At 39.2% G+C, this 24,106-nt stretch overlaps 1 protein-coding gene across 1 annotated transcript in view; it reads left to right on the top strand.

Annotated features, from left to right (window-relative positions):
• The window catches only part of PKHD1 (PKHD1 ciliary IPT domain containing fibrocystin/polyductin), a 453,232-nt gene extending 437,958 nt beyond the window's left edge, over positions 1-15,274 (top strand). Inside the window, exon 66 of the mRNA XM_064597023.1 lies at positions 14,820-15,274. Coding sequence (XP_064453093.1) covers positions 14,820-15,274 — 455 coding nt within the window. The remainder of the gene's footprint in view (positions 1-14,819) is intronic.
• The last annotated feature ends 8,832 nt before the right edge of the window (positions 15,275-24,106 follow it).

Raw genomic sequence — 24,106 nt, 5'->3', positions numbered from 1 at the left:
GGCCTCAAGGAAGCCAACTATCCTCTCTGTGCCCATCAGCTCCCTCCCTGGTAAAGTTCCCATAATAATACCGCCCACACTTATGGTTGTTGTGCAGATTAAGTGAGTTAATATCACTAAAGTGTGCAGAACAATCCCTGGCATATTGTGTGTAATATATATGTGTTATTTGTTGCTGGTTCTTCTTGTTATTTAAGACTCAAAGCCTTCCAAGGCCTGACTCCATCCTATCTTTGTAATCTTAGGTTACAATTTACCTTCCTGCCCCCTGCTCACACTCCCCACACTAACTCGTTCGTCCTGGGACTTGTCTAACACCTTCCCACCCATTGGCTTGCATGATTTCTTCCAGTTGGATTGCTTGTCTTCACCTGTTAAAACTTCCTGAAGCTTTTAAGCATCAGCTCAATGTGTTGTTGTTGTTTTTTATAAAGTCTTTCCCAATCCCTCCTACTTCATTGAAAATTAGTATTTTCCTCTTTATGTGCCAAGAATATTAAATGTGTGCCTCCATGGACTTCTGTTTTTTCGAATTGATCATACATAGGTGGTTCCCTGTTCCCACAGGCCCACGGTTCTTAACCAGGGTAATTTTGGCCCCCAAGTGGGATGAAAACCTCATCCTGGTTTTCCCAGGATTTTCCCAGTTTTAAAAATCAAAGCCTTATTTCTCGGGAACTCCCTCAGTCCCAGACAAATTGGGACAGTTGGTCATCCTACATCCAGAGGACATTTGCAATGCCTAGAGGTTTGTTTTTTTTTTTTTTTTTTTTAGAGAGAGAGTGAGTGTGTGAGTGAGAGTGGGGGAGAGGTGAGGAGGGGCAGAGAGAGCATCTCAAACAAGGTACATGCCCAGCACAAAGCTGGACACAGGGCTCGATCCCAGGACCCTAAGATCATGACATGAGCTGAAATCAAGAGTCGGATGCCCAACTGACTGAGCCACCCAGGTGCCCCTATCTGGAGACATTTTTGTTGTCACAGTTGTCACAGGGATGGGGAGATACTACTGGCATCTGGTGAGAAGAGATCAAGGGCACTGTAAACATCTTATAATGCGCAGGTCCCCCCCTGCGCATTATAAGATTATTTGGCTCAAGATGTCAATAATGTCGAGGTTGAGAAACCCTGGCAGAAGCTATTATTTGTTTTTGTAACATGTAGATGGGAGATGCTGGAATGACTCAATAAATGCAGTTAGATGATGTCTCCCAATAAATATTGAATAAGTATTTATTTACTTCCTGACATTTATTTAGTACCTTATGAGATCCTTTCTGTATAGTTGCAAAGAGGTGATATCTGGTCCCCTGTCCTTTATGAGTTTGCAGTATGGTTGAGACACAAGAATAATATTTGGGGGGAAATGAAAGAACAATTCTAGGCAACAAACAATTAAGTGTAAAGCCATCACAACAAACAATATGTATTCAATGCATTTATGGATGGGAGAGAATGCTCCAAGAGAGAAAGAATATCATTATCTTAAGTTACATGTTTAGTCCCTCTAGCTCCTAAATCATATCACAGTTTCAAATCCCATTTGCTAAGGGCTTGGTTGTCCAGTTTTCACACATTCAGGTTTAGAAATGCCAGGGAGGGAGGCTAGCTTTGCTCTGTCAAAGCTCAATTTTGTATCATTCCTTCTCAGCCATTCCCTTGCTCCCCTAATTTGGGTTGACAGGGGGCAGATCTCCCAGGCGAGACACCTCAGAGTTACCTTTACCTCGTAGTGTTCCCCTTAGCACCCTGTGCCCTGTTCACCAACTTTGACCAATTCCTCTTTTGCAATATTTGGTTTCCACTTTCACCCACTCCCTTTCACAGATATGTCTTCTGTTGAGTTTCAGTTAACACCCCCCTTATAGATGTCCACCACCCCCGACTCCTTCTTTCCCTCCAGGACAGTATTCCCCATATACAACTAGTTCTCCCAGCTTCAAAATGTCCTCCAATGTATCCACACAGCTAAAGTTTCCACTCTTTCCTATCCCAGATCGAATTCTTTTCCTCCTTTTCATTTTCTTTCTTTCTTTTTTTTTTTTTTAGCTAGAAAGAATAATCCCTTCTCTCAACTTTGATAACACTTCCCTCTTGTTCTCTTAACACCTTTTATATACAACATGATTTTGGTGTTTGTGTGGTCCAGATCCTTTCGTAAAAGTTCTGTATCTTTTCTAATTCTAGCAGCACTGTTACCATAGGGCATTAAGATATTAGACCACTTATAACTATGGTTGTTGAGTGAACGATTAAGATAGAGATGAAATGAGACCCCTTCCTGCCCTTCCCCCTCTTTAGAGAACCCTGGATTCCAGCAGTTTTTCAACGACTATAGAAGTCCCCTTATCTCTTCTAAAAGAGATGTGGAAAGTTTATTCAGGTTCACAAAATTAATAGCAGGATAATGACTATACATCCTTGGGGTCCTAACAACAGGCAAAATGTGACTTCTTACTTCCAGACAAAATGCGTTCTAGGGCCACTTTAGTTTCCTTGCTACTGCCTTTGTCTTTGTGGGACAGCTACTGCTACAGAACTCGGTGCTACCTTCTCCTGAGCAAACACTGATCTTTGGCCACTGGCCACTTTTTTTTTTTTCTTTTTATGAAATCCATGTACCCAATGTTGGGAATTGAAAATTGACATGTAAAAATGGCAAGATATTATGGATGCGTGACTATAACCATCAACTTCAGGGATTTAGGTCTCCCATTTTAGAGTCCTATTGACTATAGATGGTGTATTTTGTGAATATAAAATAAAAAGGACTATCAGTTTACCTTTATAGGTACAAATCTATAAGAATGACAGGGAGAGGGGAGGAGAGAGATGGCCTCAAGATGTCCAGAAGCAGGGAAGACCAAAATAGCTCAGGACTACAAATCATCCCAAGTTCCCAGGAAAGTAAACTATATTTGGAAATCACTAATAAACAGCATACCCATGTCATATAATTAAAAAGATATGAACACCTCCTAACTTAAAAATGTGAATAAAATCTAGCACTTAATTCCTTAAGAAAACTTTTAAAAATAGGAATATTTTAAAAAATACTAGGAATAAGATCCTTCCTGCTAAATTAGATGGAGAGTTCCAATGCTCTTTGCAATCAAGATCCAATATCAGGTTTAACAATGGAATATTAGAAGAAGTACTACTCACATGAACACAAAACAGCAACTCATTACCACAACTCTATAACATATATTTTAGAGTGCTAGGAAACACAGATATAAAAACAAAAGAAGGCAATGTTAGAGAAAATACCTGATGGTTTGCAGATGATATAATTGTTTAATAGTAACTTAAAAGATTTCAACCATTAACTGCTATAATTTATAAGTAACTTGAGTAGCTTACTCAAATATTATGTCAATTTATGCAAAAATAATATTGTATAAGCCAATGGTATACAGTATGGAACATACTGAAATGTGTAATAACAACTAAAAAATATACTGTCTTGGAAAACAATCTTAACAAGAGAAGTATTGGACTTACATAAAAAATAAACTATATTCTATTAAGTTGTTTAAAGGGGAGACTTGATTACATAAGGAATTGCAACGTTTCTAGTTAGATTGACTAATATTGCAAAGACATCAGTAATTCCTAAATCAATTTCAGTTTAGTGCAGCTACAATCATTTTATACTGAATAAAACAGCATAAGATGATTCTAAAGTTCTTCAGAAAATACAGATCAATGATACAAAGCCAAATTTTTTATAAGAAATTGATTTTATGGCAGTAGGGATGGGTAGCTCAAAGGAATAATATTTAGGTTACTATTACTAAGGCAGTGTGATACTGACACAAGAATATGTGGAAATATTAGTGCAAATAACTTTAATTAGATATAAATATCAGATATATAAATAGAACATATGATAAAGGAAATAATAAAAATAAAGGAAAAAAGAGTCTATAAATAGGGTTAGTAAATTTGACTATTTAGAACATTTCTCAATCTAGATTCACACTTCAAAAAATACAGCAAAGTGGGGCGCCTGGGTGGCTCAGTCGGTAAAGCATCTGGCTCTTGTTTTCAGCTCAGGTCATGATCTCAGGGTTGTGAGATTGAGCCCCAGGTCAGGCTCCTCACTCAGCAGGGACTCTGCTTGAGATTCTCTCTCTCCCTCTCCCTCTGCCCCTCCCCACCCCTGCTTGCACTTGTTGTCTCTCTCTCTCTCAAAAAAACCCCCAAATACACCAAAGTAGACTCCATATGGATTAATGAGTTAAATCAGGTTTATTAAAACACATCCATTGCTGGAATATTATAAAAACAATAAAATGGAAATCACTCATGCTATAATATGGGATTAAATGCATTTTTCCTTCAACTTTTTAAAATTCCCATCCCTTCTGATTTGCAATACATTTCTTATTAAAAAATATATGATAATTTTTCACTTACAGGAACAAATAATCTAGATTAATTAATCTTAATTATTGCATATGCCTTCTTCAATATGTGGGCAGGACTGTTGCCCTTATTAACAAACGAGAAACCAAGGTGGAGTACGTTCTTTCTGTTGGTTGATCAACTATCCATCTGTCTACTTCAGACCCTATTTGCCTTCTATGCTGAGTCCAGATCATCCAACACAGAATGCCGGACATGGAGACTGAGCTGGGAAAATATGAGCAGTGAGGGTGGTGGGAGGGGGAGGAGAGATTCATTGCTAATGTTTTCCTTGCAAAAGGAGCCAGTGAACAGTACCTACACAAATTTAAAACAATCACAGGCACACCATATACTTGTTGCCCAGGAAAGTTTTAGAAAACAAAGGAGGTTAAGGATAGCTGGAAAAATTATAGCTGTCTATGGTGAACTGGATCCAAAACCACTAGCTGAAAGGATCTAACACCACCAAGTCTTCCTTTTCATAGAAAAGGGATATATGTTCCCGTATTTTATCCCATTCTTCCTAAAACTCGATCGAACCCACCAACGGGACACTAAGTGTCATGGAGGGGCCATTTGAAATCTTATCTTTCCATTTTAATGGGGACTCACCAACAAGATGGAGGTAGAAGAGACACATGCCAATTCATATGTTTTGATATTCACTATTCTTCCTTCGCTAAAACCCAAACATTCAGCCAAATGCCTTAGGACACATATCTGCTATAAATTCATTTTTTATCTAATTTGTCTGAGATCTAAGCTTCCTGTGGAGGTCCAAGATCAAAGGATCTGATTCCTTCTGATGTCAGTGCTGACATATAATGTGTGCTGACTTAGTTCTGTCTATAACCTCACAGTGGGAGGTGGCCAGTCTCCCTGGACACCTTTATACAGTGCACTTTCATTTTGACTAGGGAGTCTGTCAGGTATGTTGCTGATTGGAGCTTCCGTGTAAATAATTCATGGAAGATTTTTAAATGTTTTGGGGCCTCCAAAGGAAAGATAAGTTTATGTTAGTCTTCATGAATAGATGCAGACTTGAAGAACAAGGGGGAACAGATCTCCAATAACGGTCTCTCAAAAACAAGATAACAATATCTTCAGTGGGTTGAAAATAGGTGACTTGTTGTGTTTGATTCATCTTCTATGAAGTGCTGTTGGTTTTACCAAGGTATAAAAATTCAAATCCTTTTTTTCTCTTTTTTAAGTTTGCTTCTCTCTGACAATATATTATTCTTGTTCTTTGGTTATTTGCTGATCTCAGTAAACTATGTCTTTTCCTCCTGGTGGGAGCAGTAATTATGGAGATGACACCAAGTTCAGTAGTTGACATAGGACCGGTCATAATAGGGAGACAAGGTGGATGGCACAAAAATTTCCTTCCTGGAAGGAACTCAACATCTCAAGAGGAAGACGAGACTGTCATACAAGGAAAGGTGACCAATAATAGAAGCAGTTGCCCAAGTCAGATGAGAAATTTTAGTCAACAAGTATTGAGGCATAAATCAATGTAGTTTAAGCTGTCCAGGAATAGTTCTATAAGGATCTGAAGATCCCATAGGGAAACCTAGGATAACCTGAAAGTTCTCATAGCTCTAAGCAAGAGAATCGTCCCATAGTTAGGTCGTATCCCACAGCAGACACATGCCAGGGAAAAGGACTGTGGAAAAGGAGAGAGAAGATAGGAATAACACGGGTTTAGCAGAATATTAATTGATGTATCACAGAAACAATGTAAACAACATGATTATTTTATCTCATTTGACTGCTCTAAATCAAAAGTATATCACATCTGTTTATATTATGTCATTACCCCCCTTTTCTCACCTCACTTCCCCTTCATTATTAGATTAAATTGAGGTAAGAAATTGGTACCCTTTGCCCCAATACTGTCTGTTAGAGTATGATACAGACATGATCACTGTCTGCTAATGCACATCAAAACAACTCTTGGGAAACTGAGAGAGGAGATAATATACAGGTTAATAAATTAGCATTTACGTTACATATAAAAGAGTGGTTAAGGAATTTGGAAGTGAGATGTAAGAAAAGCAGACATGGGCAATGTTGATGACAATATTGCCACAGCCTCCTTCCCCGCCCCCGCCCAAAGGGGTTCAAGATAGTTCTCAACATTTGTTTTCATTGTAAGGCCCATGAAAGATGACTTTTGCATGCGTGCCATATTCCCATGCGTGTCCAAACCAACATTCTTCTTAACTTCCTGCTGCTATCCTCAACTCTACACAGTATTATGTGGTGCTTAAAGTACAGACTCTGGAGCCAAGAATTTTGAATTCTGTCAAGTAAGTAAGATCTGCCACTACTTTGCATGTGGTCTTAGGAAGTTACTTAACCTCTCTGTACCTCAGTGGCCTCCCTTCTAAAAGGGAGATGATAATAGCACTTACTTCAGGCGGTTGCTGTAAGTATTAAGTTACATATATGTATAATTAGTGCCCAACATGTGATAATTGCTATAATTGCTATTTAAGCGTTATTTTCAATAATTAGCCTGTTCCTCTTCAAAAGACACATACTGGAATACAAATGAATAAGGGCGTCTTCAACAGAACAATCTTGAGTTCCTTTTAATTTGTTAAAAAAAACCCTATAATTTAATAAAACTGTTTTTTTTAAGACTTTATTTATTCATTTGAGACAGAGACAGAGACAGAGAGAGCACAAACAGGGGGAGAGACAGAGGGAGAGGGAGAAGCAGACTCCCTGCTGAGCTGGGAGCTGGACATGGGGCTCTATCCCAGGACCTGGGAATCATGACCTGAGCCAAAGGAAGATGCTTAATCATCTGAGCCACCCAGGTGCCCCAATAAAACTGTTTCTTAAATTGAATCATGATACCTTAAAGCTTATAAAAATAGATTGATACATCCCTCAATACACAATGTGTTGTGACAATAAGAAATGCGTGAGTTAGGAAGTATTTTCTGAAGGAAGTAAGGCATTTGGGGAGATGAATAAAAGGCAGAGAGTGTTGAAAGATAGGATGAAAAAATATTTCAGGGCTAGGGTATTTTAAGATAATTCTTACAGGTGAGAGATGGGGTAATTAGGGGGAAGAGCTGAGACTTTTGGGCTCAGAGGAGGATACAGCTGGAGACTAAGCACTACGTATCTATGAAGTACTTGAAAGGAATTGGACCTGAACACTCGGCCGTAGATACTTTTAGATGTCAAAGTTAGAAAAAGGTATATTTTTTTAAAACAATGCTTGTAATGTGTAAGCCAGTATGTACATTAAATTTTCATGAAATACTCAAATGAATGGTTCTTCTGTTTCTTCCTCAAGTTACCATCATCATCACAATAATAACACAACCACAACACAACAGCTGAGCTTTCTAGGGTCCTTCATAGTTTACAAGGTGCCAAAACATGTCGTAGCTCATCTGCTTTCACGACAGTTTTAGGAGATAGCAGACCAAATTATCCCATATCACTAATAAGAAAACTGCAATTCAAAGGGGCAGTTCGTTTTCTAGTAAACCCAGACATAGGTTCAATAGTTTGTCCCATTCCCAAACTTGTGCTCTTAACCACCTGCCCTGAGGTCATGTGCGAGTTCACACATGCATGGGCACGCTTTTGCATGCACACACACAGAGTGAGCACTAGCCAGAATTTGAAATTAGGGTCTCTGTTACCGTGAAGTGCCTTTTCATATACGTCGTCTGAAAAAGCTTCCCACTTTCTTAGCAGAAGAGGAAACTAAAATCAGTGTTCAGTTAACAGTGAGATAATTTCAACAGAAGATAAAAGCAGAGTAAGAGCAAGCCCATGTTTTCAAGAAAGCTATAATTTCTTGGGAGGAAATGTAAAATATATTCACATCCTTATATTTACAGCATTCATTCAAGAAAAACTCATTAGCACCTACAGCCACCAGGAACTTGGACAGCCACCAGTAATACAGCCCGAGAGGAATATTTTTATTTTCAATTGGCTTATTTTCATGTGCACCAAATAATGTTTTATGTTTTTTTCCTGATGCAATAGAAATACATTCTGTTTTACTTTCTCTAGATTACAAGGTCTCTTCTGTCTTCTAATCTCTCATCTATAAATGGGGATAGTTCTTAAGTCCTTGACCCATACCTAGATGCTCAATAAATATTAGCCTTCTCTTCCCCACCACTGTTACATCTCGTACTCAGAATATGTCTGCTTGACTCTTCAACATCTTTGACTCTGGCCTACTGTTCTTTATTATGTTTTGCTCAGACTATTACAGTAGCCTTTCAACTGACCTCCTTCACTCCCCCACAGTTCACTGTCTTCATTATAGAAAGGCTCTTCTTCCCAAGATGAAAATAATATATCACTGCCCTATTCTAAAACCACCGCCTCGTCTTCTGTGATATAAATTCCAGACTCCTTAGTAGAGTTTTCAAGTCCCCTTATTTATTTATGGCCTCTATCAAGTATGATAACTTTTTTTTTTACCACTCCCCACCCTACATCCACATGTATATACACATCTATATACACATCTATATACACAACCTCAGTTCTCAGTGTCTGGAGCTATTTTCAGAGTCCCCAGTACATCTTGTTTGTTTTTGTCGCCTTGCTTTTGCATATGCCATACTGTATATTAGAATGTCTTCCCACCATATTATGCCTCAAAACTTGAGTCATCTCCTTTGTGAAGTCTTCCTAAGCTTTCAGGCAGTGTTAGGTAATTCCTCTTTTGTCTTCCCTAGTATTTTACTTACATACTCGCTATACACACTCACTATAGGGCTCTCACCTTAATCAGCTTAGAGGTCTGTTTCCTGGAGCCCCTGGATAGCAGGGGACATGCTCCCAGGACCTTTGTTATCATAAGACCTAGTACAGCCTCCATGCATTTTGTGATTTATGTCTGTCTCCACTATTAGAGCATAAACTCCATGATATTAGGACTGCTTCTTGTTCATTGCTGTATTTCTAGGCCTACCACATAGTAGGTGCTCAGAAATTAATTAATTAATTAATTGATTGATTAACTAATAAACCAGTGAAAAAATAGATGAGCTCTCCAATGAAGAATCTCTGGAGGCTCAGAATGATTCCTCCTGCAACCTAGTTTGAGCACCTGAAAAGGGATTACATGAATGAAATAAAGAAAGAAAAGAGTAGAATTTGAGAAAAATTTGACAAGTTCATTCTTTTGAGATATTGAATCTGAGGCACTTTTGAAACTTCAGAATGAAAATGTTTCAAACCTTCAGCAACCAAGATATTTGGCAAACAAATGCAAATCTAAGAGCTGACATTTAAGAAAATTGGTGAGAATGGAATGTATATACAAAATATAAGCAATCTTGGGAAAAAAGATACTTCCAAGTTAGACCTCTAGGGTCTCTCTTATGGAGCGTGCTTGCTTGTTCATTTTAATGTGAATTTGTATAATGTTTCTATCTGTATGAGATAAAGATATCTACAGGGCTTTTAATTTAGGGTACATTTTTTATTAAGACAAACTGTTGACAGAGTAAAAAAATATGCATGTGGAATCCTATTAGGTAATTATGTTAGATGGTAAAGACCAGGCTAGCTAAGTTTCAATCTCATATCTACACTTGGAGGCTTTGTGACTTAGGGCAAGTAACTACACACTCTGTACCTTTGGTTCTCCATCTGTAAAATGAGGACAATAATGGGACTAGCCTTCTGGGATGGCTATGAAGATTAAGTGAGTGAATGAATGTAAAGCATAAAGAACAGTGCCTGTCGGGGATGAGTACTCTCTGAGCATTAGTGATTTGAATTATGGTGATTATTATTTATCCAGTCTATCACATCATAGATTTTGGGTGGTGCTTAGCATGATTCATCTTATTTAACCTTCAAACAATCTTATGAGGTGGGTACTATCAATATAACTGTTTTACAGATGAGGAAACTGAAGTACATGGAGAGTAAGTACAATCCGCACATGTGTTCAGAGAGTAAGGGACTAAGCAGGAAATCTAACAACACTTGTTTGATTCCAAGCCTGTATGTACTTTTAGCTGCTTTGCTATGTTGCTCCTAGGGACCATCTCTCATATATTTAATACCATAAACATCTGTTTTAGTAGGTTTTACTTAACTGCATCAGTAGAACTCTATATAGCTCTAGTTCATCTTTATTTATTACCCAATAATATGAGAGGTTAGTTAGCTCATTCACATATGGCATGATCACATTTTAAAGGCTACAAGTGTTATGGTTTATATAATATATCCTGCAAAGAATTGGGACGGATTAGGGCAAAAGTGCCCAGATCATTTGTTTACCGTAGCAGTACCAATGTTGTATTCTTCTGAGTTGAATATTCATTCTGTTGAATAGGAAAATAAAATACAAATGAAATGTCAAGGGAAGAAAACTGTAATTAAAACAAGACTGCTAAAATGAAATACATTTTAGTAAATTGTGAAGTAGTACCTGAGAGTAATATGAAATTATACAACTGATGTCCAGAGAGGCTAAAAGACAGGATGAAAGTCACAGAGCCAGCTAGCAGGGAAGGGGATTGAACCCTGGTTTTGTGACTCCAGTCTAGTGGTCCTTCTCTCCTTCCACTATTATACAACCATATATGTATACACTTATATGGGTACATGTTTATTGATATGTTTATGTTATCTCTACAGATGTTTAAATTCATATTTTATAGAATCAAAGATAATCAAATTGTGAATTTTTCATAAAAACCACAGTGTTAAGACTAGTTTTTAGATTCGAATTTCTTTTTTTAAAGATTTTATTTATTTATTTGAGAGAGAGAGAGTAGGGGGTGGGGGAGAAGCAGACCCCACTGAGCAGGGAGCCCAGAGTGGGGCTCAATCCCAGGACCCTGAGATGGGCTTGAACCCAGGACCCTGAGATCATGACTTGAGACGAAGGCAAATGCTTAACCGACTGAGCCACATAGGCACCCCTAGAGCTCAAATTTCTTAATACAAATGTGAGTTGACCAGACTATGGTCTGGTTTTTGTATTTAAGCCATTATGCTTATAAGGAGAAAACCTTGTTGACTTAGCCACATCATAAAAAGTATTTTTGGGGAAGTGATATTATCAAATTTTTATATTTGTTTGTTTGTTTGTTTGTTTGTTTATTAAGTGGAGCCCAATACAGGGCCCTGAGATCAAGGCCTGAGCTGAGGTCAAGAGTTGGATGCTCAAGGGGTGCCTGGGTGGCTCAGTCATTAAGCCTCTGCCTTCAACTCAGGTCATGATCCCAGGGTCCTGGGATCGAGCCCCGCATCAGGCTCCCTGCTTGGCGGGAAGCCTGGTTCTCCCTCTCCCACTCCCCTTGCTTGTGTTCCCTCTCTCGCTGTCTCTCTCTCTGTCAAATAAATAAATAAAAATCGTAAAAAAAAAAAGAGTTGGGTGCTCAACTGACTTAGCCACTCAGGTGCCCCTATCAAATCTTTATTAGATAATTAATATTCATTATAAATTTAGCATGGGATACAGTGGCCTTTTTAGGAAAAATATATTCCTAAAGCCATTTGGAAATCAATAAGCTGATACAACTCAATCTTTAATTGACAGTCTTGTTTCTGGAATGCGAAGTATGTGAAGTGAGGGTTCTTAACCTTAACTGATTTGAGAACTAAATCCATTTCTTTTTTGTGTGTGTGTCTCCCTGTCTCCCTGTTGTTGTTTTTTTTTAATTTTATTTTATTAGGTGATGTTAGTCCCCATACATTACATCATTAGTTTTTGATGTAGTGTTCCATGATTCATTGTTTGCATATAAAACCCAGTGCTCCATGCAATATGTACCTTCCTTAATACCCATCTCCCTACTCCCCTCCCCTCTAAAACCCTCAGTTTGTTTCTCAGAGTCCATAGTCTCTCATGGTTCATCTCCCCCTCCAATTTCCCCTCTTCATTTTTCCCTTCCTACTATCTTCTTCTTTTTTTTTTTTTTAACATATAATGTATTACTTGTTTCAGAGGTACAGGTCTGTGATTCATCAGTCTTACACAATTCACAGCGCTCACCATAGCACATACCCTCCCCAATGTCCATCATCCAGCCACCCCATCCTCCCACTCCCCTCCACTCCAGCAACCTTCAGTTTGTTTCCTGATATTAAGAGTCTCTTATGGTTTGTTTCCCTCTCTGGTTTCATCTTCTTTCATTTTTCCCCTCCTTTCCCCTATGATCCTCTGCCTTGTTTCTCAAATTCCACATATCAGTGAGATCATATGATACTTGTCTTTCTCTGATTGACTTATTTTGCTTAGCATAATACCTTCTAGTTCCATCCACATTGTTGCAAATGGCAAGATTTCGGGTTTCTTTATGGCTGCATAATATTCCATTGTGTGTGTACACACACACACACACACACACCTTATATCTTTTTTATCCATTCATCTGTTGATGGACATCTTGGCTCTTTCCATAGTTTGGCTATTGTGGACATTGCTGCTCTAAACATTGGGGTGCATGTACCCTTTCAGATCACTACATTTGGATATTTGGGGTAAATACCCAGTAGTGCAATTGCTGGGTCATAAGGTAGCTCTATTTTCAACTTTTTGGAGAACCTCCATACTGTTTTCCAGAGTGGCTGCACCAGCTTGCATTCCCACCAACAGTGTAGGAGGGTTCCCCTTTCTCCGCATCCTTGCCAACATCTGTCATTTCCTGACTTGTTAATTTTAGCCATTCTGACTGGTGTGAGGTGGTATCTCATTGAGGTTTTGATTTGGATTTTCCTGATGCCGAGTGATGTTGAACAGTTTTTCATGTGTCTGTTGGCCATTTGTATGTCTTCTTTGCAGAAATGTCTGTTCATGTCTTCTGCCCATTTCTTCATTGGATTATTTGTTCTTTGGGTGTTGAGTTTGATAAGTTCTTAATAGCCCTTTATCTGATATGTCATTTGTAATTATCTTCTCCCATTCTGTCAGTTGTCTTTTGGTTTTGTTGACTGTTTCCTTTGCTGTGCAAAAGCTTTTTATCTTGATGAAGTCCCAATAGTTCATTTTTGCCTCTTGCTTCCCTTGCCTTTGGCGATGTTTCTAGGAAGAAGTTGCTGCAGCTGAGGTCGAAGAGGTTGCTGCCTGTGTTCTCCTCAAGGATTTTTATGGAGTCCTGTCTCACATTTAGGTCTTTCATCCATTTGAGTCTATTTTTGTGTGTGGTGTAAGGAAATGGTCCAGTTTCATTCTTCTGCATGTGGCTGTCCAATTTTCCTGACATCATTTGTTGAAGAGACTGTCTTTTTTCCATTGGATATTCTTCCCTGCTTTGTTGAAGATTAGTTGAGGGTCCATTTCTGGGCTCTCTATTCTGTTCCATTGATCTATGTGTCTGTTTTTGTTCCAGTACCATACTGTCTTGATGATTACAGCTTTGTAATAGAGCTTGAAGTCTGGAATTGTGATACCACCAGCTTTGCTTGTCTTTTTCAACATTCCTGTGGCTATTCAGGGTCTTTTCTGGTTCCATACAAATTTTAGGATTATTTGTTCCATTTCTTTGAAAAAAGTGGATGGTATTTTGATAGGGATTGCATTAAATGTGCAGATTGCTCTAGGTAGCATGAACATTTTCACAATATTTGTTCTTCCAATCCATGAGCTTGGAATGTTTTTCCATTTCTTTGTGTCTTCCTCAATTTCTTTCATGAGTATTTTATAGTTTTCTGAGTACAGATTCTTTGCCTCTTTGGTTAGATTTATTTCTAGGTATCTTATGCTTTTGGGTGCAATTGTGAATGGGATCGACTCCTTAATTTCTCTTTCTTCTGTCTTGTTGTTGGTGTATAGGAATGCCACTGACTTCTGTGCACTGATTTTATATTCTGCCACTTTACTGAATTCCTGTATGAGTTCTCACAGTTTTGGGGTGGAGTCTTTTGGGTTTTCCACATAAAGTATCATATCATCTGCAAACCGTGAGAGTTTGACTTCTTCTTTGCTGATTTGGATGCCTTTTATTTCTTTTTATTGTCTGATTGCTGAGGCTAGGACTTCTAGTACAATGTTGAATAGCAGTGGTGATATTGGACATCCCTGCCATGTTCCTGACCTTAGGGGGAGAGCTCTCAGTTTTTCCCCATTGAGAATGATATTCACTGTGGGTTTTTCATAGATGGCTTTTATGATATTGAGGTATGTACCCTCTATCCCTACACTATGAAGAGTTTTAATCAAGAAAGGATGCTGTACTTTGTCAAATGCTTTTTCTGCATCTATCTAGAGGATCATATCATTCTTGTTCTTTCTTTTATTAATGTGTTGTATCACACTGATTGATTTGTAGATGTTGAACCAACCTTGCAGCCCAGGAATAAATCTCATTTGGTCGTGGTGAATAATCCTTTTAATGTACTGTTGTATCCTAACTAAATCCATTTCTTCCCCAACTTCTTTTGTCCCACAGATATGAAAATGAAGGTCATTGTGGACAAGCCGAACCAGCTCCCCCACCAGTCTCTGAATGGAGTGTCCCGAAGGAAGGTGGGCCGGCGCACTGCCCGAGAGGAGGGTGGCTGCCGAGAAGAGGCTGCTGCACCTGCTCCCAGTATTACCAGTGTCACATCCCGGGGGCATGCCTCTGCTCCGGGCTCTCCTGCTCAGCACGTGTACCTGCAAGAGACTGGGAACTGGAAGGAGGCCCAAGAGCAGTGGGTCAGATACCAGCTGGCAGGCCAAGATCAGAGGTTGCTGTTTTGCCCAGACCTCAGACAAGAGAGGCAGCAGATGCAGGGGCAGAGCCAGTTGGGCCAGGAAAGAGGCCATGTGGGGCTTGCTCAAGAGAAGAAAGCCTCTTGTGGTGCTACCCAGGCATTCTATCCTCATTCCCTACACCCAGAAACTATTCAGGAACAGCTGTGATGGACGCACAAAAATTGATATGCTCATGGGCTTTGCTGAGACTTTCATTAAGGTCAAAGATATAAAAACAGTAAGTTTGGAGAAGGCAGTTGTCCATGGACCAAAGTCACATTTTTTTTTAATAGTTCTTCCTGTTAGTAGCTGGGTCAAATTTACAATTAGAAGAAAACTATTTGGGGAGACCAGAGATAACCAAGTGCCCAAGCAGATTATGAGTGCACTCATTTTTCAGAGCACTGATTTTTGGAGAAGATAATGTGTATAGCTGCCCAATGAAGGAGGGAAGAGGTTATATCATGTGCAACCTCTCCAGGCTGTGTGCTAGGGGTTCTAATGAAGACCAGAGTGCAGGGTCAACTGGTATCAAGTTAGGTAAGGATGCTAAAGGCAGTTTCACCTAATTCAAACATCTGCAGAATGCTCATCAGTGTTCAAACTAGACACCTTAAGCAGCCTGGTTGTGCCCTTGGCTCTGGATCCAAAAGGCCTTACGCTCCAAGGGAGTAAAACAAAGATGGCAGAGGTGAGGAGAATTTCCAGCAACAACTTGCTCTCAGCTTTTCCCAAAATATAAATCAGGATTTTCCAATCTGAAAGATTCAGAGGCTCTCCTATGTTTGAATTAGAACAGAGAAAGGAAACAAATGCTTCTGTTGCAGAATTTTAAATAATGATGCTCTGGAACTAGTCCCATAGTGGGTAGGGGCTAGCAGGAAGTCATCATCTGCAAGGCATCAATGGTAAAGTGTGTCTTACTCTACTATGAGTTTTCAGGAACATTCTCAGCCCTTTATCCATTCTTTAGATGTATTATAGACATCTCAAACCTTAAACCTGCCTTGAAAGGAGGGAGGCAGCTTTCTCTGTGACATGGTATTGGATTCTGAGGGAGATAACAATTAGGTATCAAGATTGATGTTGTCCAAGAAATTTCAATCCAGGCTGTGTTTAAGAAGGGCATTGATGAGCAATCTGGCCTATAGAAATTACTCTGGAGGTACAAACTGGCTTCCTGCAGTCCTTTTTGTGTTTTGTTTGGGCACTAACAGTATTTAAAAATATAATAAAGAAAAAATAATAACTTGGTTTGGGCAGATTATGCCTTCTCTAGTTTAATTAACGCCCCCCCAACCTGTCCTTTATCTCTTTTTTGTAGTTTCTGTGAAGTTATTTGTATTTATAATCTGTAATCCATACGTTGAGCCATCAGAGATCTGTAATCTTTTTGTACAAAGGCATTTCAGAAATTAAGGCTTTTGAGAATTATGAAATGATAGCAGTCTTAGCACTACTTCTGTGGGCTTGTGTACACATTCTCCCTTTTACTCCAGTGACTTCTTTTACCACCACAAATTCCAGCCCAGATTTCTTTCCTGAGCTCTACACCATATAGTTAGCTGCCTGCTGAGAACTTCCACAGGGTTATCCCACAGCCACTAAGAAGTTAATGGGGCCTTAAAACCTGCTCCTCCTCATGCTTGCCCTAACACAACACACGACATCACTGCACTCTGACTGGACATCTCGAGGTCAACCTGGACTCCATGTTCTATCTTACTCTTCCCAGTCATTTAACATCTGTTATATCTACTCCTTCTTTACCCTTCTTCCAACTTTTACTAGCTTCTTACCAATCTTCCATGTACCAAAAGATGGATCTTTCTGGAAGGCAAGTTTGATCTTATTCCTCTGTTTAGGAACAACCATAATTAATTGATTAATTCTCCCTTCACAATGCTTGGATCCCAGAAGCCAAAACGGACTCTTTGGGCCTTAACAGAAGCCAGAAGTATCCAGAGTAACTTACAGGGCTCTAGCATGTGGCACGGAATTTCAGAGTCTAGTCAGAATCCTCTAACCTATAATTAAGCCAGTCCTCTTTTTCTCCTCAGAAAATGAGAGAACTGGGTAAATACTGGAAGCCAAGACAGTAGCTCTTGGTTCATTTATGTCTGGAGATGAGCTTGTTAGATAAAGCACCACTATCAGCCAACCATAAACTTATTCAGACCATTAACACAGGTGGCCCAGAAAATATTTCCCAGCAGTGACTGGCTTTACTCTTTGTTGAAATAAATAATTGAAAAGTGTCATGTTCTTCTGTTATTTCAAAGAAATTATTTTTGCTTCCCGTTTCTGATTTTCTATATATGGTGGATTCTTTTCCCCCAAGATACTGAACAAACTAAAATTCTTAAGAGTTCAAAAAACATTTGTAAATATTTCTGGATGTTAAAATCAAGAAGGAAGGATGAAGAGAGCTAGGATAGTTTCCACCATCTCTCAAGTTTGAGGGGTTGTATTCAGAGAAAGTACCAGACTTTGACAGAACTTTGTGTCTCCCTCAGAGTGACAGACTGACCCAGTCTGACCAGGGTTGTGTCCTGCAGCAGATTTGCCCATATTGTTGCCCACTGAGGCTACTGAGAACCAAGAGGCCCAGACCTTTCAAGAATTACTTAGTGAATGGCTCTCTTCCATCTAGCAGTATAAAATCCAAATGTATGAAATTACTATACATTGAAATGTATGCAAACTCTATGCAAAAATTTGTATGGGGAAATTGAATGTAAATCACATGCAAATATTATTCAACCAAGCTTCTATAAAATTGTACATGTCAATAACTGTAAAGGATTTTAATTAATTCTATCATTTAAAATTCATACATTTATTCCATATTTTGTTTCCGGAATTTATAATGTATTCAGTGTCAATTTTGAAAGAGCTATAAGTGGAAGGAATTACTGTACTGAGTGTAGAAGAGTTGATTTCAAACTATGTGATAGCACGGTGACTAATTGCAGATATATTTGAGAGATCACATTTCCTGAATGTAATCTTTTAAAAGGGATAAACCATTTTTATAAAGTTAAATGACACTTAAATGGTAGAATATGGAGATTTGTGTGTTTACAAATATTCTTCTAACATTTGTTATTTTTATATATGAAAAAAGACCAGGGTTCTCTGTGCTTGGAACAACTCAAGAAGAGAGTATTTTCTGCCCATGAATCTGGTATCTTCTGAGATAGAATATTCACTTAATGCATTTGGAGGACTTCCTAGAATTTACTGGGTTTTTTTTTTTTAAGATTTTATTTATTTATTTGACAGAGAGAGACACAGCAAGAGAGGGAACACAAGCAGGGGGAGTGGGAGAGAGAGAAGCAGGCTTCCCATGGAGCAGGGAGCCCGATGTGGGGCTCGATCCCAGGACCCTGGGATCATGACCTGAGCTGAAGGCAGACGCTTAACGACTGAGCCACCCAGGCTCCCCTAGAATTTACTGGGTTTTGAAGAATTGTTTCTCTCTTTTCTTATTTCAGTCTCAAAATGATGATTCATTTATTATTATCACCATGTATTTTATTTCAAAATTAGTAGCTTTAATAAGGGGAAAGAGAGTCAATTTCCTTTTGAAAAATGTGGGAAATGGCCACTTCTCTCTGTATTTTATAGATGAAGAAACAGTCCATTGCCAAACTCCTGCAATGGTCCAAGGCAAAACTGGAAATTTGTCTGGACTGTATCTGATTCTTTCTAAAATGTCCTCAATGTAATGGTACATCCATCCAGTAGAGTGACTGATGTAGAAAATTATTCAAGATATAATATTAGGCTAAAAAAAAAAAAAAGCAAACTGCAAAGCAATGTGTATATTATGCTTTTACCTCTAGTTTACTTACATATAGAAAAATTATGGAGAGATGGCCAATAATTTTTTTAAAATAATAGTTATCTTTAGGGAATGGAGCAGGTTTGCACTTAAAATTTTTTATCTTTTTTTGTATTTCAGTGTTTTTATAAGACATTTTACTATTAATATAAATTTTAAAAAATATTTTCTGCAACTTATGGTTGACCGGAGGTTAGCAATCTCTTTAGTTCTCATCCAAGAGTAGGACTTGCTTATAGAAAATGCATTTAGTTCTTGATGGAAGACTTATATATATAGGAGAAGGAAAAGATGGTAGAGATTGGATGATAAATGGGTCAGAAAGAGAGGCCAGAGAGGAATGAAAGGGAAAGGAAGGAAAGTCTCCAACTGAAGAAAGAAATGCTCCTTGGTGGACAATGGTTAGAGTGCTAACAAATCTGTATTCTCACCACAGTATCCCTGGGATGTCATACAGGGCATGCCACCTAAGGTTCCAACTGTGTAAGTGGCCTAGAAGGAAAACCTCTGTAAGGCTATGGACTCAGCATTTCTTAGTAAGATTCAAATATAAAAGAGCCACCTTCCCATCACTCTTATGGAGGAAACACTGTGGAAGCAGATGCTCACCCTAAGTCATGAGTAGACCCAACATAATGCCCATAGCACTGAGAAGTGCCCACTAGTTGGTATGCCTCTCTCTCTCAGATCAGTGCCATACCGTGTACTTCTTCCAGCCCAGCTCCATAAGAATTTATTCTAAATCCACACCACGTGTTATTAAGACCTGAACACAAAGGGCTGACTCTTGATAGCAGCTATCACAGCACACTTATTAGGCAGATTTCACAGACTCAGAGTTTTGTGATAGAACCTTAAGTAAAAAGACTGTGGGCTTGGATGTGAGGCGGAGCAAGATGGCGGAGGAGTAGGAGACCTGGATTTCGTCTCCTCTCAGGAATTCAGCTGGATAGGGATCAAACCATTCTGAACACCTACAAACTCAACAGGAGATCGAAGAAAAGAAGAGCAACAACTCTCTGAACAGAAAAGCGACCACTTTCTGGAAGGTAGGACGTGCGGAGAAGTGAATCCGAGGTGATATTTGGGGAGATAGACGGCGGGGGAGGGGCCTCCATCAGCGGCTTCTGGCAAGTGATAGAACCACGGAGCACAAAATCGGAACTTTTAAAAGTCAGCTCCGCTGAGGGACGTCACTCCGGTGGCTAAGCGGGGGGTGGAACCCTCGTGGGACAGTGTGGTCTCAGGACCCTCGGGGTCACAGAAAGACCGGGGGTGCCTGAGTGTGGCAGAGCTCCCAGGTAACAGAGCAGGGAAGCCGGCTGCAGAGGCGGAGCCCAGGCGCAGGCTCTCAGCTCGGGGTTTTCATAAACCGTGATCCGCGGCATAGTTGGGCCCCTGCTCCTCCAGGAGGGACCCAACAAGCAGCAGATCCGGGGAGACTCACCTTCTTCCCCCGGGAGGAGCCACACAGGAGTGCACCGCAGGGATCTGCTGGGTTTGGAGACTCCACCCGGGATCGGGTGCCAGAGATAGAAACGCGCGGTCACAGGCCAGGTGAGCATGGAGTGCGGCTGGAGACCGGGAGATGGGAGTGACTGACTGCTTTTCTCTGGGGGCTCACTGAGGAGTGGGGCCCCGAGTTCTTGGCTCCTCCGGGGTGGAGATTGGGAGGCTGCCATTTTCACTCTCTGCCTCCAAACCTGCACGGAAAGCTCACAGGGAACAAAAGCTCTGGAGAGCAACCCGAGCAGATTACTTAGCCTGGATCAGGCAAGGGCGGGGCAATTCCGCCTCCGGCAAAGACATTTGGAAACCACGGCAACAGGCCCCTCCCCAGAAGATCAGCGAGAACAGCCAGCCAAGACCAAGTTTACCGATCAATGAGAATGGCAGAACTCCAGTGCTAGGGGAATACTACACATAGAATTCATGGCTTTTTTACCATGATTCTTTAGTCTTGCAAAGTTAATTTTTTTTTAACTGTCTTTTTTCTTTTTTTTTTTTTTTGAATTTTTCTTTTTCCCTTTTTCAACCAACATCTTATCAATCCCTTTTTTTAAAAAAACATTTTTATTTTTCATTTTTAGAGTCATATCCTATCCCTTTATAGTAGTTACCCGTATTTTTGGCATATATATATAAGTTGTTCTCTCTTTAAAATTTTGAGATAGATTCTTCTAACAGATCAAAATATACCCTAAATCTCTAGTATATGTTTTTTTTCTACTCCCCTGCCTGATCACATTCTCTCCCTTTTTTTTTTCTTTTTTCTTTTTTTAAATCCTCTTCTTTCTTTTTTCAAACAACTTCTTATCAATTCCTTTTATAAAATTTTTTATAATTTCCATCTTTACACTCATATTCCATCCCTTCATCATATCAACCCTTATTTTTGTACATATATAAGTTTTTCTTTCTTTAAAATTTTGGGAGACACTTTCTTCTAACAGACCAAAATACACCCAAAATCTAGTGTGTGGCACTGATCTATATACCAGCCTGATCATATTTGATCACATTCTGGTTTTTTGTTGTTGTTGTTTTGTTTTGTTCTGTTTTTGTTTGTTTTTATCTTTTTTCTTTTTCTTTTTTTTCTTTTTCTTTCTTCTCTCTTTCCCTTTTTTTTCCCACTGTTTCAGGTCTTTTCTGATTTGTTTAGAGTATATTTTCTGGGGACGTTGTTACTCTGCTAGCATTTTGTTCTCTCATTAATCTATTCTCTGCACAAAATGACAATATGGAAAAAAATCACCTCAACAAAAAGAACAAGAGGTAGTACCGACTGCCAGGGACCTACTCAATATGGACATTAGTACAATGTCAGATCTAGAGTTCAGAATCATCACTTTAAAGATACTAGCTGGGCTTGAGAAAAGAATGGAAGTTATTAGAGAAACCCTTTCTGGAGAAGTAAAAGAACTAAAATCTAACCAAGTTGAAATCAAAAAGGCTATTAATGAGGTGCAATCAAATATGGGGGCACTAACTGCTAGGATAAATGAGGCAGAAGAGAGAATCAGTGATATAGAAGACCAAATGATGGAAAATAAAGAAGCTGAGAAAAAGAGAGATAAACAACTACTGGATCACGAGGGCAGAATTCGAGAGATAAGTGATACCATAAGACGAAACAACATTAGAATAATTGGGATCCCAGAAGAAGAAGAAAGAGAGAGAGGGGCAGAAGGTATAATGGAGCAAATTATAGCAGAGAACTTCCCTATTTTGGGGAAGGAAACAGGCATGAAAATCCAGGAAGCACAGAGAACCCCTCTCAAAATCAATAAAAATAGGTCAACACCCCGACATCTAATAGTGAAACTTATGAGTCTCATAGACAAAGAGAAAATCCTGAAAGCAGCTCGGGAGAAGAGATATGTAACCTACAATGGTAGAAACATTAGATTGGCAACAGACCTATCCACAGAGACCTGGCAGGCCAGAAAGGATGGCAGGATATATTCAGAGCACTAAATGAGAAAAATATACAGCCAAAAATACTATATCCAGCTAGGCTGTCACTGAGAATTGAAGGAGAGATAAAAAGCTTCCAGGACAAACAAAAACTAAAGGAATTCGCAAACACAAAACCAGCCCGACAGGAAATCTTGAAAGGGGTCCTCTAAGCAAAGAGAGAGCCTAAAAGCAACATAGACCAGAAAGGAACACAGACAATATACAGTAACAGTCACCTTACAGGCAATACAATGGCACTAAATTCCTATCTTTCAATAGTTACCCTGAATGTCAATGGGCTAAATGCCCCAATCAAAAGACACAGGCTATCAGACTGGATTAAAAAACAAGACCCATCGATATGCTGTCTGCAAGAGACTCATTTTAGACCCAAAGACACCCCCAGATTGAAAGTGAGGGGGTGGAAAACCATTTACCATGCTAATGGACACCAAAAGAAAGCTGGGGTGGCAATCCTTATATCAGACAAATTAGATTTTAAACCAAAGACTGTAATAAGAGATGAGGAAGGACACTATATCCTACTTAAAGGGTCTATCCAACAAGAAGATCTAACAATTGTAAATATCTATGCCCCTAACATGGGAGCAACCAATTATATAAGGCAATTAATAACAAAAGCAAAGAAACACATCGAAAACAATACAATAATAGTGGGGGACTTTAACACCCCCCTCACTGAAATGGACAGATCCTCTAAGCAAAAGGTCAACAAGGAAATAAAGACTTTAAATGACACACTGGACCAAATGGACTCCACAGACATATTCAGAACATTCCACCCCGAAGCAATGGAATACACATTCTTCTCTAGTGCCCATGGAACATTCTCCAGAATCGATCACATCCTAGGTCATAAATCAGGTCTCAACTGGTACCAAAAGATTGGGATCATTCCCTGCCTATTTTCAGACCACAATGCTTTGAAACTAGAACTCAATCACAAGAGGAAAGTCGGAAAGAACTCAAATACATGGAGGCTAAAGAGCATCCTACTGAAGAATGAATGGGTCAACCAGGAAATTAAAGAAGAATTAAAAGAATTCATGGAAACCAATGAAAATGAAAACACAACTATTCAAAATCTTTGGGATGCAGCAAAGGCAGTCCTAAGAGGAAAGTATATAGCAATACAAGCCTTTCTCAAGAAACAAGAAAGGTCTCAAGTACACAACCTAACCCTACACCTAAAGGAGCTGCAGAAAGAACAGCAAATAAAGCCTAAACCCAGCAGGAGAAGAGAAATAATAAAGATCAGAGCAGAAATCAATGAAATAGATACTAAAAGAACAGTAGAACAGATCAACGAAACTAGGAGCTGGTTCTTTGAAAGAATTAACAAGATTGATAAACCCCTGGCCAGACTTATCAAGAAGAAAAGAGAAATGACCCAAATCAACAAAATCATGAATGAAAGAGGAGAGATCACAACCAACACCAAAGAAATACAAACAATTATAAGAACATATCATGAGCAACTCTATGCCAGCAAATTAGATAACCTGGAAGAAATGGATGCATTCCTAGAGACGTATCAACTACCAAAACTGAACCAGGAAGAAATAGAAAACCTGAACAGACCTGTAACCACTAAGGAAATTGAAGCAGTCATCAAAAATCTCCCAACAAACAAAAGCCCAGGGCCAGATGGCTTCCCAGGGGAATTCTACCAA

Source organism: Mirounga angustirostris, unplaced genomic scaffold (genome assembly GCF_029215605.1).
Source record: "Mirounga angustirostris isolate CCGP_5_RB_7025 unplaced genomic scaffold, mMirAng1.0.hap1 SCAF_8, whole genome shotgun sequence".
Lineage (NCBI taxonomy): Eukaryota > Metazoa > Chordata > Mammalia > Carnivora > Phocidae > Mirounga > Mirounga angustirostris.
This window is presented reverse-complemented; position numbering and strand designations above follow the sequence as displayed.